We start from the raw sequence: 26715 nt of genomic DNA on the forward strand, positions 1-26715 counted from the left end.
TTCCATTAAAAATCATTTTATTGGAAAATAATTTATCAGATTTATGACCCTTATGGCTATTATTTACATTTATCAATATTAAAGGCAGCATTTCTTGACAAAATCTACAAGTGATACTTCAGTTATATACATCAGTGTAAGTTCCTATGTCATGTCTTTTGGAGTATTCTTTGCTTACTATTCATTCAGATAACAGTGAAGGGGGATCACACCCTGCTTCCCTAAGATATTTCTGCAATTTGATAATGTTGCCTAATTCTTCTTCAACTTCTGATCTAAAAGATTGTAGACTTAGGAATCATGAGCTTTCTGATAATTTTCATATCTGTTGCTCTCTGCAGCAATTGAAATCCTACTTAAAGTATTCTCCAAAGGTTTCTGTGAAATTTTTCTGCAAATCAGAGTTTGAGGACACTTACATTGAGTAACAGCTTCTAGGGCTCTCCATGGGCACTCTCACCTCTGGAACTGAAGAGTGCAGCTCTGAAAAATGAAGATTTGAATCTGCTCCCTGCTAGCAGAGCATGGGTGCTGGCCCTGAATCCAGAACCACCTTTTAAATGAGGCATTTGGATTTCCTTCTTCAAATGAAGCAGAATGAACCCAGGCCCTAAGGCTTAGAGAACCAGTGAAAGCAGTCAGGAAAAAGAGCCATGTTTTTACAGCTAGATGTTACATTTTTGCACCACTTTTCAAAACACAGTTTTGCAAATTATGCCTGCTTCACTTTCCTGATGATTACCCACTTAGCCACTGTTTAAAAATAAAGCTCATCAAATATGACATACAAGGGCTAAATCCTGACCTATGAAACTAACTGCATTGGTACTGTTGACCTTGAAAGTACATTTATTCATATCAGCTACGGTTTGGCTTTATCCAGTGCAGCAATGCTTTTAAAATAAATTAATTTTAACCAATCTCAGATCATACATAAAAAATAAATTTTCAGAAAGAAAACTATACTCACCCTTAGTCCATCAACAATACCCCTTTCTTCCACCTGCTGCAAAGCAAGTTGTCCATTAATTCCTACTGTCACTTTGTGCCATCAGAACCATCTACTGATTCTAGCCATTAAAGAAATTATACTCTGAATATTGTTTAGATCTCCACATCTGTGAAATTCTTATGAATTTTATGTAGTTCAAAATATATAGGATCCTTTCCCCCCAAAATATTTACTTTTTCTTTTGTCGTCTAGTCTATTTTTGTTTGAATTCCTTTCGCAGTGCACATTATAGATGGTATTTTATTGTTCACCAGAGCCCTCGAACATCTGTTTAATTAGACATAATAATTTTGGAATGTTAATTATTATTTTGATATTCTTCTCCCCATACTAGCTATGTTCTAGCATAAAACATAGTAATTACTGAAAATTAATATTTGTGACACTGTTCATAAACCAGATATTGTGGACTGGATAAAGGGAAGATGTAACTTGCTTTTTCCTTCTATCATCTGAAGTAGTTATTAAGCATAAGCACTATTCTTCACCTCAGCCAGACAGAAAGGCAGAAAAAAAAAGAAAGAATTTTTTTCCTTTGTAGGGAAAAAAACCCTAATATTTTTTACCACACTACCTTTTGTGAATTCACAGTGGAGTCACATCTGTTGACAGACTTGGGATACATTCTTCAGAAGAATTAAAGCAATAAAAGATTTTAATCCTTTATTTTCAAGAATGATTTGAGGACTATTTCTTTTGGAGGTGTTAAGTTACTTTGCGATGCAGAAACACACTTGATTGGATCTATTAGACCATACAAGGAAGTCAAGTATTGAATTACCAAGAAGATTTGAAATTTTAATTATTTATATGCTACATGAATCATTATCAAAGCAAGAACTTATGTGGTCTTATAAATCCAACTTGATAAACATCTTAGAATGCCAAAATAAATCCCCTCTATAGGTGAAAGCATGGAGAACACTATTAACTTATGCTATCACCTAAATTTACTCTCAAATATTATAAGACTTTGGCAGCACAGTGCTTAAAATTGTGCTAGGGACTTGCATCACCTTCTGAAAAATTTACCCTGATGCTATCCAGACTGGGAAAAATTTTTACAGAACTTTCAATTCCTGTTAGGATTAATAATCCTAAAAGCTAAAACTGTAGCTTGCAACACGAAGGACCTCCCTTTAGAAGAAGGAAGGTGTGACTAAAAAGATGAACACTGAATATACCTGTATGTTCTGAAAAGAGCCAGGAAACCCTCTCTGCATGATCTTTCTTCATTGCCTGGTATTATGGCACTTCCCTTTAGAGCTCCCTGGTGCCATTTGCCAGCAAAATCACAACCTGAGGGGACAGGTACATTGTATTCCTGGGGTCATTTTCTGTTCAGTTGTGCCTTTTCTACCAAGCAATTATTTTGTTGACCATGAACATGGGAATAATTTTTCCCTTTGCTCTAACTAAACCAGTATGTTTCAGGAGAGTTATTATGACCTGCATCACAACCCTTTTGGACTTTTTTCCAAAAGGTAAAAAAAACACAACTTGGTAAACTTTGGAGAAAAAATGGTAAGGGTTTCCAGAGGAAAAGTTTCAGATATTTGGAGGACCAAGGCTTACAGCTTTGTTGTTGTGGTTTTATTTTCTTTGATTTAAAATACTATGTAGCGCGTGTTACGGTTCTTTGTTCTTAATGCTTTGGTTCTCTAGTTCTTGTGCATGCAGGTGAAGTCAAAGATAATGCAGAGAAGGCTGACAATTTAGAAGGCTGCAAAATACTCCAGCACCATTCTTCTGAGTGTAATAGATGGTTTAAGTAGCCACAAGGTGGTAATAGTGCTCTTCATGGCAAAGCTCAGGCGTGTTCAGCAGAGCAGGGTGAACTCTATAGAGATGTCTGATTTGCTAAGAATGATAATTACAAAGAACTTGTAATTTGGAAATGAGGAAGTGAAAATTTCTAGCAGAACACTGTGTGCTGGCTAAGAGAGAAATGCCCTAGCTCAGTGATACACACTGACAGTAAACTAGGATTTAAGAAGTGCTCTTGTAGTAGCATGACAAACATTAAGAACATCATGGGATTCAAGTCAGGTGATAAAATCCACAAGAGTCGTGCAGTGGCTGTCTGAGTAAATTGCCAAGGTTTTAGTGAGAAATAATGGGGGAAAAACACTCATAAGTTTTGCATTAGAAATAAGTAAGCTCACAGCTCCTCTGATTTGAGCTGAGGTATAGTTAGTTTTCTTCCCAGTGGCCAATATGAGGCTGTGTTTTGGATTTCTGCTGAACACAGGATTGATAATGCAGAGCTGTTTTTGTTATTGCTGAGCAGGGCTTAACATTTCAATGCTTAAAAGCACAAGAAAATATCCTATATATATAAAACATGTGTTTATTTATGTACATTTGTTTTATGTAAGATGGACCTATTGATTTAGAGAATAGTAAATCTGGATAGATGGGCTTGTAGACAGTGTATCAGTCCCAGGCATAAACCAATTGCCTGACCATTCACATTAATGAACAGAAACATTACTGATTTAGAACACTGTTCTAAAACACAGCATATGTCTGTAGACTCCAAGGAACACCCTGGTGTTAAAATTGCATGGAAAAAAAATTCCAGACCACGGATGTGAGCTATATTCATGCAGAAGAAAGACTATGACACATGCAAAGTGACACTTCAATTTCTAATCACACAGCTCTGCAATTATTATGTGGGCAAGCAATTCCATTACAAGGTTTTACTTACTCTAAGATGATACTTGAAGAACACTATTGCAATGCAATTTAAAACTTATTTCACATCATTTCACAAAGGATCAGTAATCCTTCTTGTGTTACAGTTAAACCCTGCTAGCCATGGCAGACTTTACACACAATGTTCTGAACAGGCTGCAACAAAAGGAAAAGTAAGAATTTGAATTTTACCATCACTTCTGAGTCCAGACTTTTAAATCATCCCATGTTAAGTCAAGGCACTATTTCCACAACTAGATAATGCTTTCACTGAAAGTTTTAGAATCAGGCCTTTTATCCATGACCAAATAAAGAAGGATTGCATCAATTACCTGTGATGTTTAAATCATTGAATCATGTGTGTAATAGTTCACTCATCTTCTGGCTGTCTAATCCATGGTTAGTGAATGCTCTTTATGCACCCTTCAGCAAAAGGACTCAACTCATAAGTCGCTGCCCATTCGTGAGGGAGTTCATTTAGTCTGAAGAAACAGGCTTTGCAATGATGTGACTTTTAAGCTTGTCATCTCTGCAGAAGGTAGCAAATCAGAGGGAAAAAAAGTAAATCACACTACCTTGACCCACAGCAATTTTCTTTTGTCTTGGTACAAAGAGATTCTCCCTTAAGCATATAACAGGACAGCATTTAGTTTACTTTATCATAAGGCTTTCATTTTTCTCCTTGTCTCCTTAAAAAGACCTTACATGTGCTGCTTTTCAATAATTTTTTTAAGTTTAATTATAATTTTTCTAACCACTTTTTGTCTTGTGACTTCATTGACCCATTTAAAGATCTTGGTTTTAACCACTCTAAGGTTTACAATGCCTCTTTCTGCAAAAGAGGTAACAATGCAGTGGCCTTCAAGCCTGTAAACAGGGAGAAACCAGACAATTGTGTCCAACACTTGAATTTGAACTCTGTGCCTAGTTGTCAGAGCAAGGACCTCTTATTCTCAGGAGTGTCACTTGCAGCAAGAATAAACAACTTCTAGGTAGGCTGAGGCAGAGTCAGACATTAGTACTGGGCAATGGGCATGCAGAATTGCACAGCACAGATTTACTGTCAGGGATGGTACAAAACCCAAAAACTTCTTAGCCCACCAAGTTCAGTCCTTTGCTTTTTATAACAGTGACCTCATATAATCCCTTTGCTTGTTAATAGGACAGAGCTGCCCATATGCTGATAAATGAAAAAAGTTCAGCATAAGTAAGTTTTAAGTAGAATGAGTTACATAGATTATCGTACTGTGTGATTTGGTATGTTCTTTGTTAACTTTACTTGTTTGCAGACTAAGGAGTAGTGTGATTTTCTGAAACCTTAGGCTGCAAACTGTGAGCTCACACACAGATATGTTTTCAGCTGGGATAAAGCTAATTTTTTTACTAAGTTTCCCACTATCTGGCACAGTGCTGTGTTTTGTCTTCAGTCCGAGAAGGAAATTGGCAGCACACATTTTGGTGGCTGCTAAGTTATGTTTGTCTTGAACCCAGGGCTTTGATAGTTTCCCATGCTGTACCAGCAAGCAGCTGTACCAGAGGAACAAACAAGAAGATGAAGAAGTTATAAACATCAGCAGGAGCTGCAACTTGACAAGATAAGACCAAGGCATGACCTGCAGAGAAAAAGAAATGCAATAAGGTGTTAAAAGCCCCCAGACCAAAAATTACCATTCCACCAAGAGGTACATGCAAAGGGCTTAAAGAGCAGAGGAGGGGTGGCTGCATGAGTTTTGAGGGTAACTCAAGCTAACCTGTTGCTGTACCATGCCATTGAATTTTTTGTTTTTATAAATCCAGTACCTGAGATTCTGCTCCTGTTGACCCAGGGTCAAGTCTGTATAAGAAGGAAGTGCAAATGGACTCAGGTCACAGCAGGTGAAGTCTGTGGTGGTCTGTGTGCAGCTGCTCAGGTAGAGACTTCTTTAACAGAAATGTTATTCCTCACAGTGTCTATACATACTCAAATTAGACTACCTGGAAAACTTTAAATCAAAAAACAGCTCTGTGGAGTTCATTCAGGATGCAACATTTCTGACAGAGATTAAAGGGGATTTGGGTGCCCTCAGCTTTTTCAATATAAAAGCATATTCTGTATAGGTAAATGCTACATCTTTCTTCTGTGCAGTGAATACATTGGTATTGTGCCACATTATGTAATTAGAGTTCTTATTGTCCTGAAATGGTCATCCCAATAGAGATGCTGTGAAATATCTAGTTCACAGAAATCAATTTAAAAAGTTGTGTCTTCCTTTGTCATACCTCCTCTGATGTTCCTTCTGTATTCATCAGAGTAACATAATCAACTCCCTTTCAATCCTGCATTAAGAATATCAAAAAGAGAATTAACCTAAAGAAGAATTTGTGAGTGGATACTGAGGAAAGTCCTGCCAATTCCATGTATTAATTAGATTATCATTAGTGTGTAGGATGGATTTAAATGGGATTAAATTTTTAATAAATTATCAAAGCTGGGACTGAAATGACCTGTGGGAGCTTGTTTGGACAAGCTGTTACAGATCACTACAGTTTGCTAAAGAAAAGACAGGCAAGAAATAAAATTATTTTCTTCACTTTCAGATCTTCAGCTAGAGACAACACTTCTGTGGGAAATTTGGGAGGAAGAGACTCCTGTATTTCCCTCAGTTTGGTATTTTCTCTGTTGCCAGGCATGCGAACAGAGAAATAAAAATGTAAGCTGTGCTGAGTTTCACTTGCTGCAGTTAAGACATAGGAAGTGATCCCATTTTCACTGTTTACAAGTGTTCTATCACTGCACAGAGAGTCATCTTGTACATCAGCACACAACATCCTTGAAACACTTAGGGAATACCTGACATTTAGACGTTCTGTGTTGTGACTTTTTTTTCCTTTCAGCTACAGATTCTTTCCAGATCTCCTGGGATCAACTATCATTAACTACCCTGATATAATGGAGCCTGGCACATAATCACAAAAGTAGGTTAGTATTTTATATCTAATTTTCACAAACTAATCTGCACACAAACACTGTGAGACAGAATCTGGGAAGTTCTTACCTGAGCTGAGATTTATATATTTTTTGAGCTTTAGCTATTTTACAGGTTAAAGACTTGGGCAGTATTTGAATGACAGAAGGGAGTGCCAGCAGATGCAATAGAATGGTAAGATTACTGTTGGCACACAGCTAAAGCCTACCTTTTATCTTATGTTTCTGCTTGTAGTCAAGCTGTCAAAAACAGACAAACATAACTAATTACCTGTTTTTTTTACCAGGAAACAGACCTATGCACCTTATTGCAGGGTTTAAAACACCAGTTCTGAGGACTTTTAAGGCTAAAAAGTAAGTAGGTATTTTTTACTGCTAATTAAAGGAATCTACATGATATGCAACCTTCCTCTTATATGAAGAAGGTTCTTATTATATTAACTGAGAAAAGGCAGGTGCTTGTGAGCAATGATGGAGTGGAATGTGAAGTTTGCTGCCTCTTGACAACAGAATGTCACTGAGTAGGCAGCCCCTCCACAAATATCTTTGAAACCAAGACATTTGAATTAAAAAGTCACTTAAAGAACAGAGAATGCTACACCTACTTCAGATATTATTCATGTGGCATTTACTCTAGAGACTGGGGATTATATCTGACCTACTGTTGACTTTTAAGATTTACGTACAATATCTCAGGAACAATTTCAAGGAGTGAGTGATGATCCAGGAGTCAACCCTGTAATACTCTATATCTTCTGGCTTTTCAAAAGATGGTCAGTCTTGCCTAGGAAGTTTTATTCTAGATTGAGGCATTACTACAATGACCATGGAGCAGTTCAACTTGTTTCAACTTTTGAAAAATCAAAATACTTTGAAGGTGTATATGCGTTAATCCTGAGGTGAATTTAACCAGCCATTTGTCAAAGCAGGACCATTTTTGGCTAGAATTGAGATGTTCATAATGCCATATTCCAGTTGTTTGGGTTTTTTTTTCTCACTGGAACAGTGAATGCCAAGATAAGGAGTAAATGATTCTTCCACAGTTGTCCCAGGTGTCAGAAAAGCTGTATGGAACGGCAGCAAGTTATAATCTTCTCTACACTTTTGAATCATTTGTGCTGGCAGAAAACCAGTGCAGGCCAACAGCAGGTAGCCTAATACCTGTTGCCTTGAACTGGGTGCTGTGCTAATGGAATAGTTTTCCTGAATTGTTTGTTTCTTGCTCTCATTATTACTAGATGGCAGAAGATATGCTTCTGATAATGATGGACAATATTACAAGCTTATTCTGGAGGATTTTTGCTTTTCAAAAGCAATTTTTAAAGAAAGACTCTATGTAATTTACCAGTATACAAGCTACATACTCACTGCTTTTTATCACATGAAAAGTAAAATACTTTTCTGATGGTGTAAGTAGTTCTAAGTACACAGGATTATTCACACTAAAGAGAATCCATTCCTTGGTTTGGTATGGCAACTAAAATCTACAGGACAGCAGAGGGAGGTCAGGATTTTTCAAAGCAGTCTGAATTATTCTGTCTCTGCTGGCAGTCCCAATCTGAGTTCTCTAAGAGCATAATGCACTCAGCACACTGCTGCTCTCTCTCCAAAACCAGTGGTATTCTAAGAATTCAATTATTTTTTGGAAAAAAAACCCTCACCAAATTAAAATTTTTGTCATTTTTCTGTGTATCTGAGGTAGAGAAAAGGCTGACAGCAGTTTAATGCATTTCCCACATCCTAAAGAACAGCAGCAGGATGACAAGCAGAAAACAGAAACATCCCTGACAAGATAAGGATGCTGTGAAGCAGTGTAATTATCACAGAACCATGGAATGATTTGGGTTTCATCTCCTGGTATGGGACTAGATAAATAGATTCTTTCAAAGCTTAGCAAGAACAGTACCCCAGGCTTGTAAGATAAACAGCTGGATGTCTGCAGCAGCTGCTGTACAGATGTAGGACCCAAACCCAACATCTGCTCATGTCAGAGGAAACTTCTTGTTCTCAGAGCAGCAATAATAGGTTAGGAAAATTAATCATAGATACTAAGCATTGGTCTCTGCAGAATGCCCAGGAAACACCTGCACTTTTGGGCTTTAGACTAAAAAACCTGAGTTCAACACCAAGGAAAGTTCTGAACATCAAAAGAAGATTTAAAGAACAGTATACATACATAAGCTGCTTTTAATAAAATAAAGCTTTCCTGATGTTTGCTGCAAACCCCTCCTCACACTGAAAATCAGTAATCAAAAAAGTCAGCTGAATGTAACTATTTTGAAGTCACAGTATAAGTTTCTTTAAAGACCAGAAAGTGTTAAATCAATTTGTTCCAGGTTGAAACTTCCTTTTATCTCATTAAAGTTACATCTGAGAGTTATGAAAGCTAGAGGCTTACTAATATTGCTCATCTTTTCTTCTCCCTACATTATGCATGAGACAATATTAAATAAATTAAAAGCTTATAGTTGCCCATCTAATTTCCAAAGTTGTCTGTGGGAAGCACCAGTATTAAAAATATCAGATAAATATGTCTTTGCCATGCTCAGAGAGCTTCCTTCCAAAACCTGTCATATGATGCAACAACAGCCACTCAACTCCATGATTAATTACATGTAGCTTCTCTCTGTTCCTGGGCCTATCAGGAACTGAACTGCTGCAGGTGTCTCCATGTACACACTGTCTTTGTGATTACCTGACACAGCAGATGAAAAACACCTTTCACAACACAACATGTGGGAGTGATAACATTGTCTTTAAAAACGTAGCTATGGAAAGCTCCCTGCTGCAGTTGCTGTCCCTTGTCCCCAGTGCTGGTGGCATGTAACAGAAAAATACAGTATTACCTTCCATAATTTCTCTTCCTGCAAAAAAATCTCTTTGAAGTTGTTACTCTGATCCCACAAGACTTCTAATTTGTAAACATTTTAAAAGAGCCACTTCTTTCCTCATGAATATTCCTAATAGGTGTAAACTATATACAACAGTTGCTAAGATACTTGCATAAAAGTAATTTACCCTAACCTGACACATTCTCATATTCTGCTGTGCCAATTGAAAAATCCATGTTTAGTTGCTAGGACTTACCTTTGTAATCAAAACAATTCTGACCGCCACGTTAATCTTATGAGTTTTGCATATGATATATTGCAAAATACATTCCCCAACTGAACATTTCTTCTCCGCTGGAGGGCTCTCAGCATTTCAACCCTGGCATGTTGATCCTACAGAAAGCAAAATCTGCAAGGAGTACTTATACCATGCAACAGACTCTCATCAGCCCCAGCCAAACACAAACTGCCACTCTCTCATGACCCAGTGGTACCCTCTGTCTATGAATTTTGACACTGCATAATACCTCCGAAGAGATTAATTTCTCAATATCCCTACTAGAATATTTAGGTTTTAATTACTTAGCTATGTGTACGGGGAATGGCCTGTCTGTTCTCCCTCAGCTGCTGTATTAAATTTCTAATATTGTATTTAAGAAAATGTGAAGTGTCAAGTTTCCCTCAAAGACATAAAGAAAGGTGAAAATTAAAATACAAATCAAATTCAGTCTAATTACAATATGACCTCAGCATTCAGGAGGTTTGCCATCAAATGAAAAAATCAAAACCCATTTATTTTGTATAAAAAATATAACCATATGAGTTTCTCTGGAACCTCTAGAACCAAGAAAATTGCACTTTTGCATGACAAAATCTATTTCCAAGACAGACATCTAATACTTTCAAAGTAGAGAAGACAAACTCATTCATGTATTTCAAATACATGTCCTCCATACTTGTTAAGGCATCTAAATGCAAAAGATCTTCCCCTCCCTTTCTAGACTAAGATTTTATAGCTTCAAACTCTTATTTTGTTTCCATGCTCCTTTCAAATATGAAAACTTCTCCTACTCCGCAGCAATAATGTAATTATACCTTAATGTTTCTCTTGTTACAAAGAATTGAAACATTACTCTGCCTTTTACCAGCTTCCTTGCTAGGACAGAATACAGAGGGATGTGTTTTTAGCTACAGTAATTACCTTAATTTTGCAGGAACATAAGATTGCTGTGTAATCGGCTATTACTAATGCAATTACTCTGAAGAAATGGCTCACAAAGAGATGTGTCAGGGGTGCTTCTACATCAGCACAGATTGAAGTAATTTAATAATGAGTCACATTTGGTCTCTGAAGTGGGTAATACTGAATGGCAAATATCCACTGTGTAATGAAGATTTATGAAAGCATTATTTTGGCATGTAGTTACAGGACAGCGACTGGGCTTTGCAAATTAATTATACACCTCTTCTCTTTCCAAACATATAATTTTTGTTCCAGTTGAGACCCCAGCTGGGCTCAGGGTGCCTTTCTGTGAGGTACCTGGTCAGGACCTGGTATTCCTTATTCTTTTAAAAGCCCAAGTCACTGAAGTAAAGCCCAAGCTTGCTGAAGTAAACAGGGAGAGTTTGGGTGAGTTATAGACTCCTAAATGACAGACTACAGGGAAAACAAGGTGGAGGCAGGGGCCTGTCATCCCACTTCCAAGAGTCCTAACTTGAGAAGGCTCTTGCCAACATGACTGACTTTATTATTCAGCATTCACTCAAATATATTTTCCTGAGTCAAAGCCATGGAAATTCAGCGAGTATCTCAAGACCAGCCCAGAAGCATGTGACACTGTGCAAAAGTGAACTCAGATCTTCAAAGTCCCTCTTTAGCTCCTTTTCCACACACCACATAATTTCCGTCTGTAGCGTGCAAGTAACTAGTAAATTTTTAAACTTAGAAGCACATCTCAAAAGGCCTGACATAGCTTAATTAGTTATTGACTATGATTGCAAAAACACCACCATCATGAATAAACACTATAAAATATGGCACAGCAGGTTGCCACACTGCAACAGCTGGAATAAAAACCATTGGGGTAGAGACCAACTGCTCACAAGTAGCTGTACAGAATGAGCTGACCCTACAGAATGTCTTCACTGCAGAAGCAGAAACACAGACCCACCCAGAGCACCAAACATGCACAGAACTGTCACTACCACAGGTATGGTAAGTCTTTTTTCCGCTCCTTTGTTTTTGCTGCTCCTGCTACTGAAAACATGAACTAAAATCACCTAAACACAGGGGTTAAAAGGTGACAGTAGAGTTTTGTCATTCATTAAGAAATGATTGCTCCCCCTAATAGTGTAGCATAACAGAATGAGAAGAATGTAATGATTTCATATCAGTACCAAATTTGTCACTTTCAGCAATATTAATTACAAAGGTGTGTATACAGAAGGCCAGACCTAGCCAGGGTTAACACAACAGGCTGTGAGAAAGAATCAGATTCTGCAGATAACAGAAGCTGGCCAATATAGGGCCATATTTATATGACATTAAAAGGAGAAAATGTCTAGATTAAAAATACTGAAAGAAGTATCCTGAACTCTGAGTGAAGAAAGAAAAGATTTACTGGAGTCATTGACCAAAGTCAGGATGCAACCCCCAGCTCTTCAAACAACAACAGCAAAAAGGAAAACAAGCTTCAAAATAAATACAAAGCCTAGTAAAACAGGTAGTATTAAAAGTGTAAAAGTGAGAACATCAAGTAAATCTTTAAATTGGCAGAACATTAACATTGTTCCAAATTCTTTCACAGAGAATCATAAAAAAAAACCAACCCCAAACCAACCCCCCAAATAAAACAAAAGAAAAGAAAAAATCCAAACCAAAAACCACCCCCAAACCACTAAGCAACCAAAAACGCCCCCTATTTCAGCTACAAAAGTTGTAGCTGAAAATTCTTCATGATCCAAAAGAGTGTGTGACCAATTCAAGCTTAGCATTTAAACAGGACTATTCAATATCTCCAGGAAGGTGAATACACACTGCCTGCATTTTGCCTCAGCATCTGTTAGTGTTCAGTACTTACTGGTTCTAAGAATGACATATCAGTGAAGTGTTTTTTTGAGTACCATGGGTGACTAGTAAAAGTCTTGAAGTATGTGATTCAGGCAAGGAAAAATGGTTTCATCTTCTGTCTTTCCTTTCAGAATCCTCTGAATATACCAATGTGTACAGACACCCAAAACTTTGTACCACAGAATTAATGTCTCCAGGAAATCTGTTTTAATGACACAATTTTTGAAGTTCCATTTTAAAATAGTTTAGGTTCCTGGATCACACTATCCTCCCTGGAAGAACATTTCAGAACCTTACTCTTTGAGCACTTAAGAAAACTTCCTTTCCATTTTAAATTTAAGTGATATGTATCATTTAATGACTTCTAGTCCTCTTCAGTACTGATTTTCTGAATTCAGTTATGAAAAGGAAGCATCTATCTTGTCAGACTTAATCTGCCTAGACTAAATCAAACTCCTCTGTTCTCTCCATTAAAGACACATATTCCATTCTCTCATGTGTCCCAGGAGACTTTGAGGACTGCATCTGTTCCAAATCCAGTTTCTTTTGCGTGAGCACAGATGACCAGAACTGTACGCAGTAAACCAAATGGAGACTTCCCAGCATTTTATAAAATACTACAAATATCTTCCTTCCTCTACTAAAAATATACTTTCCAGTATTCCCTAGAACAAGATAAAGCTTTTACATAGCTGTATGATATGAACAAAGAGTGGTAGCTGACGATGATCTTTTGATTCACCATTTAATTCACATCTTCCTTTTTACCTGTCCTTGCCTCAAACCAGTACAAAATTAATACAGAATTAGAAGCTCTTTCTTACATCTTGCTACTTTATTCCAGCTGACACTCCTCCTGAGGTGTGTCTCTTATATTTCTATTGCCTTTCATGTTCCTCTGCATTCTGCTTTTTTATTAAAACTTGGGCCCTTTTGACATTAACCATTTTCTTTTTCTGTCCATATATGTCAGTTTTTCCAATGGACCATGTAGTGTAAAAAGAGAACACATCCTGTCGGAATGTGTTACAGTTTTTTATAATCTCTACATTGAAAAGGAAATATTTAATCCCTAAGAACACTAAGTATAGTTGACTAGATTTGATGTCACCTGGTCTAATCAAGCAGGGACTAACTTCAGGGAGGGTAGCTAATAGCAGCTTTCAATTTTGATGTAAATATCTAATGGAGTGGATTATGTTTTAATTCTCTCTATTATTTCTTTAAAGTTTTCCCCGTGATCTTTTATCTCTTTATTATTTTCCTACCTCTTGATGAGAAAAATTCCTATTTTTTTCCCATCATCATTTGAGGTCGTCTGTCTTTTGAACTTAATAACTTTACACTTTATATTATGGCATTGTTCTCTGCTGTGGTTCTCAAATAAAGATGTATCTGATAATGAGAGTGTATTACACCAAATTCAGTTTTTCAAGAATTCTAAGTTCATCTTTTAATGTATTTCTCTTTTTCTACTATCTCAGTAATTTTAAATTTTATTTTTACTTTATACTCCTAATTTCTACGTTTAATCCATGTTTGCGTCACTAGTCCTAACCCTAATTTCTTGTTTACTGGTAACAATCCTACTGAAATTCAATTGTACTGGGAATTTTAGGAAGTGGATTTCTGTTCTACACTGAGTAGCTTCTGCTTCTAACAGATTGCTTCTGAGTTTTTCCTAGTTTATCATATGGAAGACTGTGTTCTCACTACATAATTAAACTGTATCAATTCTGCTGAATGGGTGCAGGCAGGGAAAGGTTAAACAAAAAGTCTCTTACTCCATCTGCATGCAACAGTCAGATCCTGCCTCAGGTCCTTTAATTATTGTCTGACTTTGGGAGACTATATCTTTCCATTCAAGTAAAAAACTTCTGGAAATTAACTTTGGGGTAGAATGCTTCCTTGAAAGAATAAAAATTATCATTTAGTTAACATACGACTGGTTTTAATCCAACACTCTATGAAGGGAATGAAAGACATCCCTACATTTCTTTATGTAAAAATAATACAGAGGCAATGGTTACCCTTCTTTAGGCTAAAAAACCCCTATTTCAAATACTAACGAATAGAAAAAACTCTATTTTTTACACATGAAGCTGATACCAGTGTGTACTGTACCTTTTTCTTTTTCCTTTTTTTTACCTTACCGGTTTTTGATCATCCAGTTTCATGAACTCAGTTGTTGCAAAAATCACCACTGGGAAAGCAATCACAATATTTATGATTAACCATGCAAAATAACATAAAAAAAGTTTAACTGGTTTAAGTTTTGAAATTTAAGTTCTACTTTTAGGCAGAATGTTCAGTTTCTACTAGAGAAAAAGGATTGTTTCTATGTAACTTAACCACATCCAAATATAGACACAGGGTTTCTCTCTATCAAATTTACATGTTGTAAAATACACCTAGTCCATCGAAGAATCAAACCTAATTATTGTATGCATTATACACACACATCTCTGTGCATATTATTCATGTATGAAAGCATCATCAAGACAGAGAAATTTCATTTTAGTATAAAGCATTTGCATTCTACATAGGATTTTCCAAACATACTTCCAGATTCACTTCTTATCTTTCATGCTATGAATTGTATGGAGTCATCTTCAGCCCTGCAAAAAATTCTGAGCTCCTGTGACACAAAATCAACATCAATTGAAGATCTTTACCTCAGTATCAGATGAATAATTTTTAACTCAAACATAATGTTTGTCTTAAAGCACACATCCTGTATGTTTGTCCTTTCACCTACACAGTGCAATTAGTAACTCTTAAATGTTTAAGAGTTTTTAGTATATTTTTATATTTTTTGTAAGTATATTTTTACTTACAGTTTAAGGTGCTGAGATTTTGTGCAGTTATGTGGTTTCTTGGACTTTGTACTCCCTAAAGCAAAAGATAAGTTGCACAGGCTAAAAAAAAACCAAAAGAAAAAACATACACAAATACAAGGAAATTATTCTACAGTTTTGAAACAGTAAGTACCGTTTAATCTTTCTTTTTAATTGCTGCTACCTAACAAGTCTGCCTCTTATTTAAAAATGATCTGCAATTAAATATTAAAGGAAATCATTAGTGCTAAAAATGCAGGCTAAACACATGCTAATTAGATTTAGAAACATCTCAATTAAGCAAGATAATGAAATGTTTTTGAGGCAAATGAACTGCATGATTGCACTGATACTAAGAAACCTGAATTAAAAGAAATATGTGTAAAAATCCTAATGGAAGAAAATATTCTCCTTTTTTTGGTAAAAGTCAATGTGCTTTTGTTCACCCTAAAAAGTCTTAAAAGGGTTCTCAGAAACGGCATAATCTATATAATACCAAATTTAAAGGTTCACAAGTGAAATAAATGTTTTTTTCTTACTGAAAACTCTGTTTTTAATTCTGGTGTTACTTCTAGCAAATGTTGAAACCAGAAACAATTATATGCAGAAAGTATGCTGAGAGCCAGTTAAAGTGCTTAGAAAGTACACACTTTCCAGTATTGTTACTTTCCAGTACTATAGCCTTAAAAACCTGTCTTAAAAAGAGGAAAAGGAATATATGTTGTACTTAACATTGTAAGATGATGAGAGGAATCTTGAACTTGCATTTAATTTCTTCTCATCTAAGGAAAGAAGAAGAAGGGAAAAAAAAAAAAAAAAAAAGGGAACCAAAGGACAACTCAAAATCTGAAGAGAATAATCCTGAGAAACTTTTAATTCCTTGTCTTAATTTTTGTACTTGCTGTGAAGATGAGCAGAACAGAAAAAAGCTCAAGCAATTAAAAACCGAAGAACATATTCTGGCATGTTCCCCCTCAGGTTTTTCTTCTCTACCATCACAGCAAATACACGAAAATTTGGATTTTCAAGAGGAACACGACCTTTAACTCGAATGTGCCTGTGTCATCCTTCTGACGGCTTCTGACAAACAAAAGCAAGCAGGCTCCACACCTGGAGCATTTGCTGAGAGATGTCCACACTCAGCACCTGCTGCTGCTGAGAGCAGTATCTGTCCTTGTTTGGTGCTTAACATGAAAAGGCTTTGTGTTTCAACTTCCATCAAAATACAAGACTATATACTATTATAATAATAAATAAGGAAATAAAGCACGTAAAAATATTTTGAGGAGGTTATGTTTAGGTAAAGCAATACTTATGTACATTAAAACTGAAACTCAAGTACTTTGTTGCTGCTTAAATGAAGACGTGCTACTCCATCTAAATAGCACTAACTTTAGGACCCCAAAGCCCAGGGTTTTTTAAACAACTTGATGGGATTTCGAGATCACATAATTATCTAAATATTTCTGAGAATTCCAAGTCCCAAGACTAAAGAAAATCCCATAACCTTCAAGGCTTCTCTTCATTTATAGAGAAACAGTGTCCCTTGCTGGTGAATGATGGTAAATGCAAAAGTATTACGGAACTTGTGCTAAATGTGATTTATATGGAAAATAATCTATATTAAAACTTCCAATGACTTTAACATATCCATTGCTCTTATGGCCCTGGAGAGTGCCTAGCAATTTTTCAGTTAAAAATAAATTAAAATAATAAGTGCTGGTGTCTGCATTACCTTTGGCTCATCTGCCCATTGCTGTTTAAGAACACAAACACAAGCAGTTGCAAATTAACAATCTGTGATATACTACCTGGCAGTATATTATCTAGACAGATAAATAAATCCGTATCTATATAATTTCAAATTACACAGAGATAATTTTTGGGTTTATTATACCTGGTTGAAGAGAATTATTTTGGTCATGATAGTCAGGAATTAGATGAACTAATTTTAGCTTCTCTGTGCCATAATTGTTTATATTATTTTATAAATGCCATAACTGCATTTGAGTGCCTACTTCCAACTGGCAGATAACCTGGAATGAATAACTAATGATTAATCTAAAAAGCTGTAACTCCAAGCATATAAAGGTTTTCTTAAGAATACCACCTATCTTACAAAGCTTCATAATCACAGACTGGAACCTCTCAAACAAATGGATCACTGTGCATTAAGATGTTAGCTTCTTCACTCTTAATTTCTGGAAGTACCTATTGAGATCTAAAACTGTAGCTCTTTAACATGCCACTGTAACAGTTCATTTCATTTATTTAGTTGTGACTGATAAATCAAGTTTTCTTTTGGATAAAGCAATCTTCACATAGTTGTGGGTTTGGGTGGGTTTTTGTTGTTGTTGCTGTTTTTTGTTTTGTTTGTTTCCTGCTGTTAAATAGAAAGTAACACGTTTTATATATATAAAATAGCACTCTATTTTATGTAGCAGCATAGCACAGATAAAATTTAGATTGAGTCAAGGAACTACCTTATTATTCTTGCTCTGGCACTTGCTAAGTGTGACTTTCTATGCTAGCATGGTACAAATGAGGCAATTTTCTCTAGCATATAATTTTGCTATCAGTTACAGCATGTAATTACCACAGGGTTGGAATGATTTCTGTGTGAACATCTGGATTCCTCTGCTACACTGTGCAACGCTAATAACTTGCATTCAGACTTGTAAACACTTGTATTCTGAAGAATTGCTGTCTCAGTGACAATACTGACTGCCTCTCTTACCTCAGCCTGGAATATAAAGTTTTCAGTCTTAAGAGGTGTGCTTTAAAACTGACTTTAAATCTCAAAGAAACACAATAAATTCCATATTTTTTTCTGCATAAATCATGTTTTTTAAAGCAAGGATTGTGTTCAAGTGTAACACTGTGAATAGTTAATTTAATTGTCAGTGGCAGAATGATTTTTGCTTGTATTTCAAGTAAAAATATTCCTAAAGAATGACAATGAACAGTGACATACTTCAGAGTAACAATGGCATTCATATTCTCTTTTCAGCACCAGGAAGCGTCCTCTTATTTCTAAATAGCCCTGAAGAAGTGAGGCAATAGTCACAACTAAGTATGTATAAAAATACCTTATCTTGAATTATATAAATTGACTGAGGTTAATTGGGATTTAGTCTAAGTAAGAAGTAATCACCTGAAACTGGGCAATAAAGTCAGCTGTCCCATAAATCAGATCGTTCCAGAATGAACAACTGTGTGCCGTGGCATTCCAGCACAGATGTGGTGCCATGTGCACTTACTGGAAACCCATCTTTCACCTACCTTGCCAATCCACCAGCTCAGTAATGGGAATTCAATCTGAGAGAGCAGTCGGGAGGGTCAACCCTGTCCTGGGGTGCCTCAGGGTGGCACCAGGCACAGCATCGCCAGCCAGGCAAGGGAGGGGACTGTCCCCTCTGCTCTGAGCTGGGGCGGCCTCACCTCCAGTGCTGGGGGCAGGTTTGGGTGCCACAATATAAAAATGACATGAAGCTGTTTGAGAGTGTCCAAAGGAGGGCCATGAGGATGGTGAAGGCCTTGAGGGGAAGCTGCATGAGGAGCAGCTGAGGTCACTTGGTCTGTTCAGCCTGGAGGAGACTGAGGGGAGACCTCACTGCAGTTACAACTTCCTCCTGAGGGGAAGAGGAGGGGCAGGCACTGATCTCTTCTCCACGGTGACAGAACTTGAGGGAACATCATGAAAACTATCAGGAGAGGTTTAAGCTGGGTATCAGGGAAAAGCTCTTCCCCCAGAGGATGGAACAGGCTCCCCAGGGAAGTGCTCACAGCATCAGCCTGACAGAGCTCAAGAAGTGTTTGGACAATGCTCTCAGGCACAGGTTGGGATTCCTGGGGTGGCCTGTGCAGGGACAAGGTGACTTGATCCTGATGGGTCCCTTCCAATTCAGCATGTTCTATGATTCTGTGATTATAGTATCATATTCCTGGAAGTCACACTTCTAGACTAAGCCTTGCCTCTCTCAGTACACACTTTAATCCTTGAATAGACAACCTTAAAAATCCTGTTAACAAAATTCCAGTACCCTTCAGAAACATCTTTCATGAAAAGCCCAAATTTCTATAACTTGTCTTGCACATAGATCAGAATTTATATTTGAATAACCCAATAATTTAACGAGAATAATTAAGTTGTAATAAACATCTCTGCACAGGTAGGGAGTGCTGATGTTAGAGGCAGATCTGAATGCTCAGCCCTGTTCCTTTACGTACACTGCACATGGGAAAATAGCTCAAACACAAATTAATCAGCTGCCCTGGGTTATTTGGTGCAGTCCCATGTGGCAGTTCAGGTTCAGGTGGCCTTAGGAGAAGACCCCTACCTAACTGTCCTGGACTGCAATCAGAACGTGCCAGTCAAAGACACGAGCAAATTAGACTTGAGCCTTGAGAACCAGAAACAGGCAAAAATTCCAGATCTATTTTGCCTTGCTCCACAATGGAGGAAATTTACAGAGCAACATTTTTCTTCACCTCTCTTTCGTGAACAGATCAGGTAGGACAGCGTTTGAAAACTTCTTAGCCTCCAGCAGTTAGAATAAAGCCCATTTTAGACCGTCAATGGTTGGACAGATTCTGTCAATTAGCATAAAACCTTGCCTGCATACTTACTATTTAAACATACACAGAAGCACAACTCTGAGGAAAACCAGAGAGATCACTGAGGGAATTCTAGTACATAAAATAATGCATGTCTTGTTTATAAAAAAATGAGAAAATGAGTGTTTTAACCAAGAACTCCCTTGTAACATAAATAAAAGATTTTGATGTCACTAAAGCATTACATTCTTGTGAAAGAAATATTAATATTCTTTTGTAAAAGACTTGCTGGGAGAAACAGTTTGTTTGATGTCTTTAAAGCAAAAATATTTATTCTGACCTGCAACTGGAGATAGGAATTATATGAACATCTGAAGAAAATAAATTTTTACTTATAACTGTTTTATGTATTTAATGACTCATTTTTAAAAAGCCAAAGGACCAAACAAAAAATATGACTTAGTGATGTTAAAATGGGAAGCTACACACATTTTCATGACATAACAAGGGATATAAATGCTGTGGCCCATTCAGCTTTGCCAGATACTGTTACACATTTTGAGTATTATTTTTTTTTTCTGTTCAGTGTACAGTTCTGGTTCAGATGAATTTACAACTATAATAGCATCACACTTAAAACCTACATTTGTGTTTTCAAAAATAAACCAACCAAACAGAAAATGGAACAAAGACAGAAACCAACTACAGCTGGGTTTTCTAGTTTCAAATCAGAATTTAAATTGTTTGAACTTGACATTTGGCTCACCATCTCTGTGTGCTGTGGTTCCTCCTGATACAGCGAGCAGTTTAGGAAGGTAAGCAAGCAATGTAGATACAAGCAGTAAGTTTTACTTCAATATGATTATTTTTAACCTGATCAGAATTTTGCTCTAGCACCTTCAAGAAAAAGGAAGGAAACATTCATATATAGTGTGATAAACTGTCAGGATATGAGGAAGGGAGCTGGTCAGAAAGGTTTTTCTAAATCCCATTTTTAGCTCCTCGTACAGAGACTAACAAACTTTCATTATCTTCAACTTTCAAGAAAGTAACTGTTCCACCTGATCACATCTTCATTATCTATATGACTGCTCCTTCTGCAGAGAGAATGCTTGAAGTCAGAACACTGAAATTTTTAATGTGGCATCACTACAGAAAAAAGAAAGTGAACACAATCTGATGGCAGACAAGGGTGAATCTGTATGTTCAGCTTCTTTTGGGAGATTTAATTCTTTGTAGTTTTAATTGTTCATTAACACATTCCCTATTAATTAGAAGACATGTTTAAAGCACTGCTAAAATAAATTGAATAGTTCACTGCTACTGTTCCCAACCGGACTTAACAGCAGTGGTTTCACAAGTCTAAATGTCAAGGGACTACAGCAAGGGAACTTGGAAGAAGATACAAAAGATATTAAACATCGTTCTAAGTTGTGGTAATCGTGAAATTTTATTTCATTTTTTTTTTAAAGTCACAGAAGAAAGTAGAAAATAGAGACAAAGTATTGGATGTAAATAACCAACAACAGATGTAAAGTAACTAAACTAGATAAAAAAATCTGCTACCTTAAATTAATACAATTTACATGAGAAAACAATTGGTACCAAGGCTGAATTAGAACCATGAGTTTCAAGGTCAGGCACACACTTCCCTAGTCCTTCAAAAGCCTCAAGCCTTAAAAGAATATTCAGCTGTGAATGGTATCAATCCTGAACAATGGCACCCTGTAAATGGACTTCATGCTTTCCTAACTTCTGCCATGAAATAGCTGAAATAATAAATCTGAGAAATGCTCATTCGAGGTATATCCCACCAATTCCACACTGCTATTTAATAAACAGAAAAAATTATCATCATCCAACCTGACTTTTAGCCACCTCCTCAACCTTAAGTCTGATCTCCTAAATCACTAATTAAGAATCAATGACTCAAGGTTTTAGTATCAAATTAGTACTTTTACTGGAATATGAACATTTAACTTTACAATAAAATACACTATACTAGAAGGTTCATTCAAATCTAGGTAATTTCAGTTACATTCCTATGGCTTTGAGCAAAAAAACCTCCAAGCAGTTTTACTGTATGTACACAATATCGAACATCAAGATTTAAATTATTCATTAATAACCTACATTCACTGTGGATTTCTAAGATTTACATCCAAAAAACATATTTTATTTACATGCTGCTGACATTTTAAAGAAAAAGAAATAAAATATTATCTGTTTAGGAACTATATCTATCCCAAAATTTAAAAAGATACATTTAACACCACAAAACATTTACAATAAAAACCAGCTTTCTGTGCCAATCATACTTACTCTCCAAGAATCCAAAATTGCACTAACTACAATTAGACTAGAAACACTTAAGACCTGAGAGTCAAATCTAAACCTTTTTTATTTTTTTAAAAGAAAATCCCACAAGCTAATATGCCCTTATGTTAATTTAAACACAGAATGGTCAGTGGTCAATAAAAAAAAAAGCCAACAGCAAAAACAACCCCCCAAAACCCCAGTGCATTACTTCCGCAGCTCCAAAAATAGATCACTATAAAATTGTTGCAATAGCTTGATAAGTGCCAGGCCTGCCAGGTGCACTAAGGCTCATTTCCAAGTGTCCTTTCCCACACATTGTACCCTAATCAAATAATGAGTGTCTTTGATCAGTCCCTGTGAGGATTCCCATATGTAAGCATGCAGTCACTTAAGGATGCATCTTGGATTTTTGAGGATTCCAACCTCGAGCATACATACACAGGTGTTTTAATAGCTAGATCAGAGTAAAAAAAAACATGAAGAGGCATAGCAAGTTAGAAATACTGGCCAGAAAACAAAGTCTAATGAGAAGTTTTTTATCCACCCTAAGGGTCTTTTAAACTCGGTCGAGCTCAGGAGCATCATTCACTGTATTAGTAACCATTATGTACCTTATATAAAATAATAATAATTAAAAAAATGGTTGTGCTAACAAGTACACTTTACTGCACTGCAGGATGTAAAAAAGGTACCACACCTATAAAGCCTAGGGAACAGAAGCATCATGGAAAAGTTACTCCATTTGGTAGCAGCCATTTAATTTCTGCACTTGGAAACATCATGCTCCTTTCTGAGTGCAAAAGCTTTCCCCTTCCTCCTGGTATCCTTTAGAAACTGCTTGACCAAGAGCATCTCCAAGGAGGGGCTTTGAGCAGGCCATGCTTTTCCCACTCTGGAGCTATTTCCCATGGCTTTAGCAGTTTGCCCTTCTCATGCAGATGGTTGGCAATGCAGTCAGTAGTGGTCCTTCCAGGCTGAAAGCAGGCAAACTGCAATCCATGAGCCTACACAGGCAGCCTTGCTTTGCAGACTCTCAATTCACATTTCCCAGGACCCAGAAACCCAAGTGACCACCAATTCCACTCACCAAAGCAAATAAATGAATATCTGTTAATCCCAAAAAAAGTTAGTCTTGCCCTTCCTAAGGACCAACCTTTGTTATCTAAGACAGGAGCATTTCATTAGAACTTTAAACCTGATGGCACCATTTGGGAACATATTCACCTCAGCTTCTGCACTTCATCCTAATTAGTAATTTGAAACCCAGATCTGCATTACTACAGCTTTACCTCTTTCACCACTGAAACAACTCCCAGCATATGCCTTTTTCCTGGGCTAAGGATCTTTGTTTTTCTAAGGCACTTGCATGAACAAGCACACAGGTCCATTTATTTATACAGAAATGAAATCAACGTCAAGAACAGGCTTGGAAGCAGTAAGAAAAATGTGATACCTGCTAATGAGGGGACACATTGTACTATCCAATGGTTGGGTTTCTTTTTTTTTTTTTTTTTCTTTTCAAAAACCACAAATTTTCTACAACTTAGTGTGTTAAGGTGGGTTACACAAGGGATTTTTTGGTATGTTTTACAGAATTTACCTCTAAAAAGAAACCAAGGAAGGCAAATGGCCACAAGTTTTGTCACTCATTTACATAAAGCAGCAGATACATTGAAAAAGATTCTGCTATCAATACATAGCAAATCTAACTTTTTCTAGTATTTAAGTCGGTGTGTTTTATCCCTTTGATTCTGGAAACAAGTAAACTAATTTAAAGTTAAAAAAAAATAGAGAAAGTGTATGCAAATTAAGAGAAAGTTGCAGAAGGTAGAATATACATGACTTCATGCAATGATACTGTGCTTCCTCTCCCTAGAAACACAGAAGCTTTTAAAGTCATCCTTTGTCGAAATAAGCTCTTCCATACTACTGACAAAAAAACCCCCAGAAAACCCCAAAACAAACCACAACAAAAAAAAGACACATTTAATATACTGCTAAGGCTTTAATAGGTGATCAAGGAGGTGTTGACTCAGTTTCTTCTCCAGCTACTCTCGGACAAGCCTTGCTCTTGTTCACTGTGCAGAAGAGTTCTCATTCCACCAAGAGGAGTTTGCTTGGCACTAAGCAGATCACTTTGTACAGTTTTTACTAAGGTTAAATAAACCCATGATGTCAACCAGCGCTTTCTGGATGTTCTTTCCAAAGCGATGAGAATCCTTTAAAAACAAACAAAAACCAAAACCAAATACTTGTACTGTCCATCAACAGTTATTTTTTTAGGCAAAAGAAGAAACTTCCTAATTCGTAGTTTTGGAGCTTATGGAATTCAGGCATGTATTTTACCATACAATGGGGATCTTAGTAACAGAAATTTTCATGCTATACAGATTAACCCAGGTTTATGCTATTACTGACCAATGAGTTCTTCATTATGCATCTACTTTCCTACAGTCAAAAATGAGATCGTATCCTTTTGAAATCAGATGCATGCATAGTTTTCTGCTACTTTAAAATTGCTGGGTTTTGATATTGCTTTTCCTACAAAATTTTGCAAAAGCTCATTTTCAGAAAACAAAGGATCGTTCAGTGAGTGTGAAACTAATGACCAAGAAGTACTGAAATAAGCAGGAAAATTATTTTTGAGTTGCTATCAGAAATGTTGCATCATTTGCCATTGAAAAAAGTATTGAAAATGAAAATAACAACGTTTTAAGTGTAAACAAAACAGGAACTTGTTCTGGTTTTTTTTAACGTGCTACATGAATGGTACAAGGAAGAAATTAAGATTACAGATGTAAATTATTAGCCACATTACAGGATTTACTACAATGACCCTACTAATATCAAGGCCACACACACAAAATGCTGCCTTTTCTGGATGGACCTTTGACTTGACTAATAAGTAAATAGAACAGAGTGAAATCTAAAGTACAAGCTAACAGGCATATGAAGAACAATTTCAACTATGAAAAAAACAAAGCTGTATTTCCTCATCTTTAATGATTAACCAGAAGCACCATGATCTCCTGGACAAGTTAAGGTCAAAAGAGGAAAACTAGGTCAGCTATGTAACCCTGAATGAACTCAGTATATTCAGTAAGGCTATAAAAATATAAAGGGGAAGGATGAATTGAACTCAAAGCAGGCCTCCACAACAGCACAATATTCAACATATGACACCTACTATACTCTAATAATGGGTGTTATTTCAATAAATTTTTGATTAGCTATGTTTCTTAAGCACGGATTATAATTTATTGTTCATCTTCATTCAGTATTATTCAAACTCGGAAGGCTTAAATTAGAGAGCATACATTTTACTCTGTCTTTACAGCTGCAGCCCGAGACAAACCAATCAAAACTGTAAAAAGAAAACCCAAGATATGCCTGTCTTTCTGTTTCATTTCACATGAGTTGCAGGGAACTACACATGTGTAAAGATGATCCCCGGCCATGTGTTTTCTTTAGGCTTGAAAGCGTAAGTGAAACAGAACATGGGATCCTTGGTTCATGAAACATTAAATTTACACAACTGCAGGCACAAAACTCCAGCAAAACAGCCTATATTGAGAAAGAAAAAACACACTATAACAGTATGTTGCAAGTTCTACTATGTATTTTAGACAATGAGTAGAACAGCTCTGTGAGCACACAACAGAACAGATTTATTAAACCATAGGAAAGGAGTGACTCTTACCGTCTCAGAACAAGATATTTTGCTGGAGACATGGAAGTGGATGGAATTTTCACCCAAGATGATGTAAGAAACACCATAACCATCATCTGCCACCTAGGGGAAGAAAGAAGAGGAAAACACATTTTAAACTTTTTCTTTCTCCTTCATTCTCAATCAACTTATGCACAATGAAGAATTTGTTACCGTTTTTAAAATCAGTTGCAATTTCCTCAAGTAAAACTTCAACTTCTACATTTAATGCATAATTTCTGAAGACTGGCTCCACAGAAGGAATAGTTCTAGCCTCATCTGAAGTGCATGGAATAACCATTTTCTCAATATTTGTCTGTAATATTTCCCAGCTTTAACAGTTTGAAATAAAATACTTATTCAAAGAGCTTCTCTTATCAAGGCCTGGTCCTAAGCAGCTATACAGCTTCAGTGCTTAAGCAGCAAGGAATCAAACAGTTCAGTTGTATACCTAAAAAATCAGTCTACTAGGATCATTCTGCAGATGTAAACAAACACAGTGTGAATGCCTTGTATTATGAAAACTTGTCAAATATAAGTTTTCTTCTGACTCTACAGCAAATGTGATCCTGAACACCTGTAACAAGAGCAGAGGTCTCATCCAATTTCAATATTAGCAGCACTAACTGTCCCAAATTTCAGTCTGATGTTATATTCAAGCTATGCCTGGTAAACACAGATTATCCTGACGTCACTCCTCATCACATCTTCTCTA

The 26715-nt window shown here is 36.5% G+C and overlaps 2 protein-coding genes across 3 annotated transcripts in view; both read right to left on the reverse strand.

The window, feature by feature from the left end:
- Nucleotides 1-26715, reverse strand: part of APIP (APAF1 interacting protein) — a 529312-nt gene that overhangs the window by 312840 nt on the left and 189757 nt on the right. The gene's annotated exons all lie outside the window — the stretch shown is intronic.
- The window catches only part of CPT1A (carnitine palmitoyltransferase 1A), a 38894-nt gene continuing 33582 nt past the window's right edge, over nt 21404-26715 (reverse strand). For both annotated transcript variants that reach the window (XM_066321003.1, XM_066321004.1), the window contains 2 exons: nt 25992-26084; nt 21404-24510 (listed from right to left, as the gene is read on the reverse strand). In XM_066321003.1, the coding sequence (XP_066177100.1) occupies nt 24424-24510; nt 25992-26084 (180 nt within the window). In that variant the 3' untranslated portion in view covers nt 21404-24423. The remainder of the gene's footprint in view (nt 24511-25991; nt 26085-26715) is intronic.

The sequence above is a fragment of the Sylvia atricapilla genome, chromosome 6 (assembly GCF_009819655.1).
Source record: "Sylvia atricapilla isolate bSylAtr1 chromosome 6, bSylAtr1.pri, whole genome shotgun sequence".
Lineage (NCBI taxonomy): Eukaryota > Metazoa > Chordata > Aves > Passeriformes > Sylviidae > Sylvia > Sylvia atricapilla.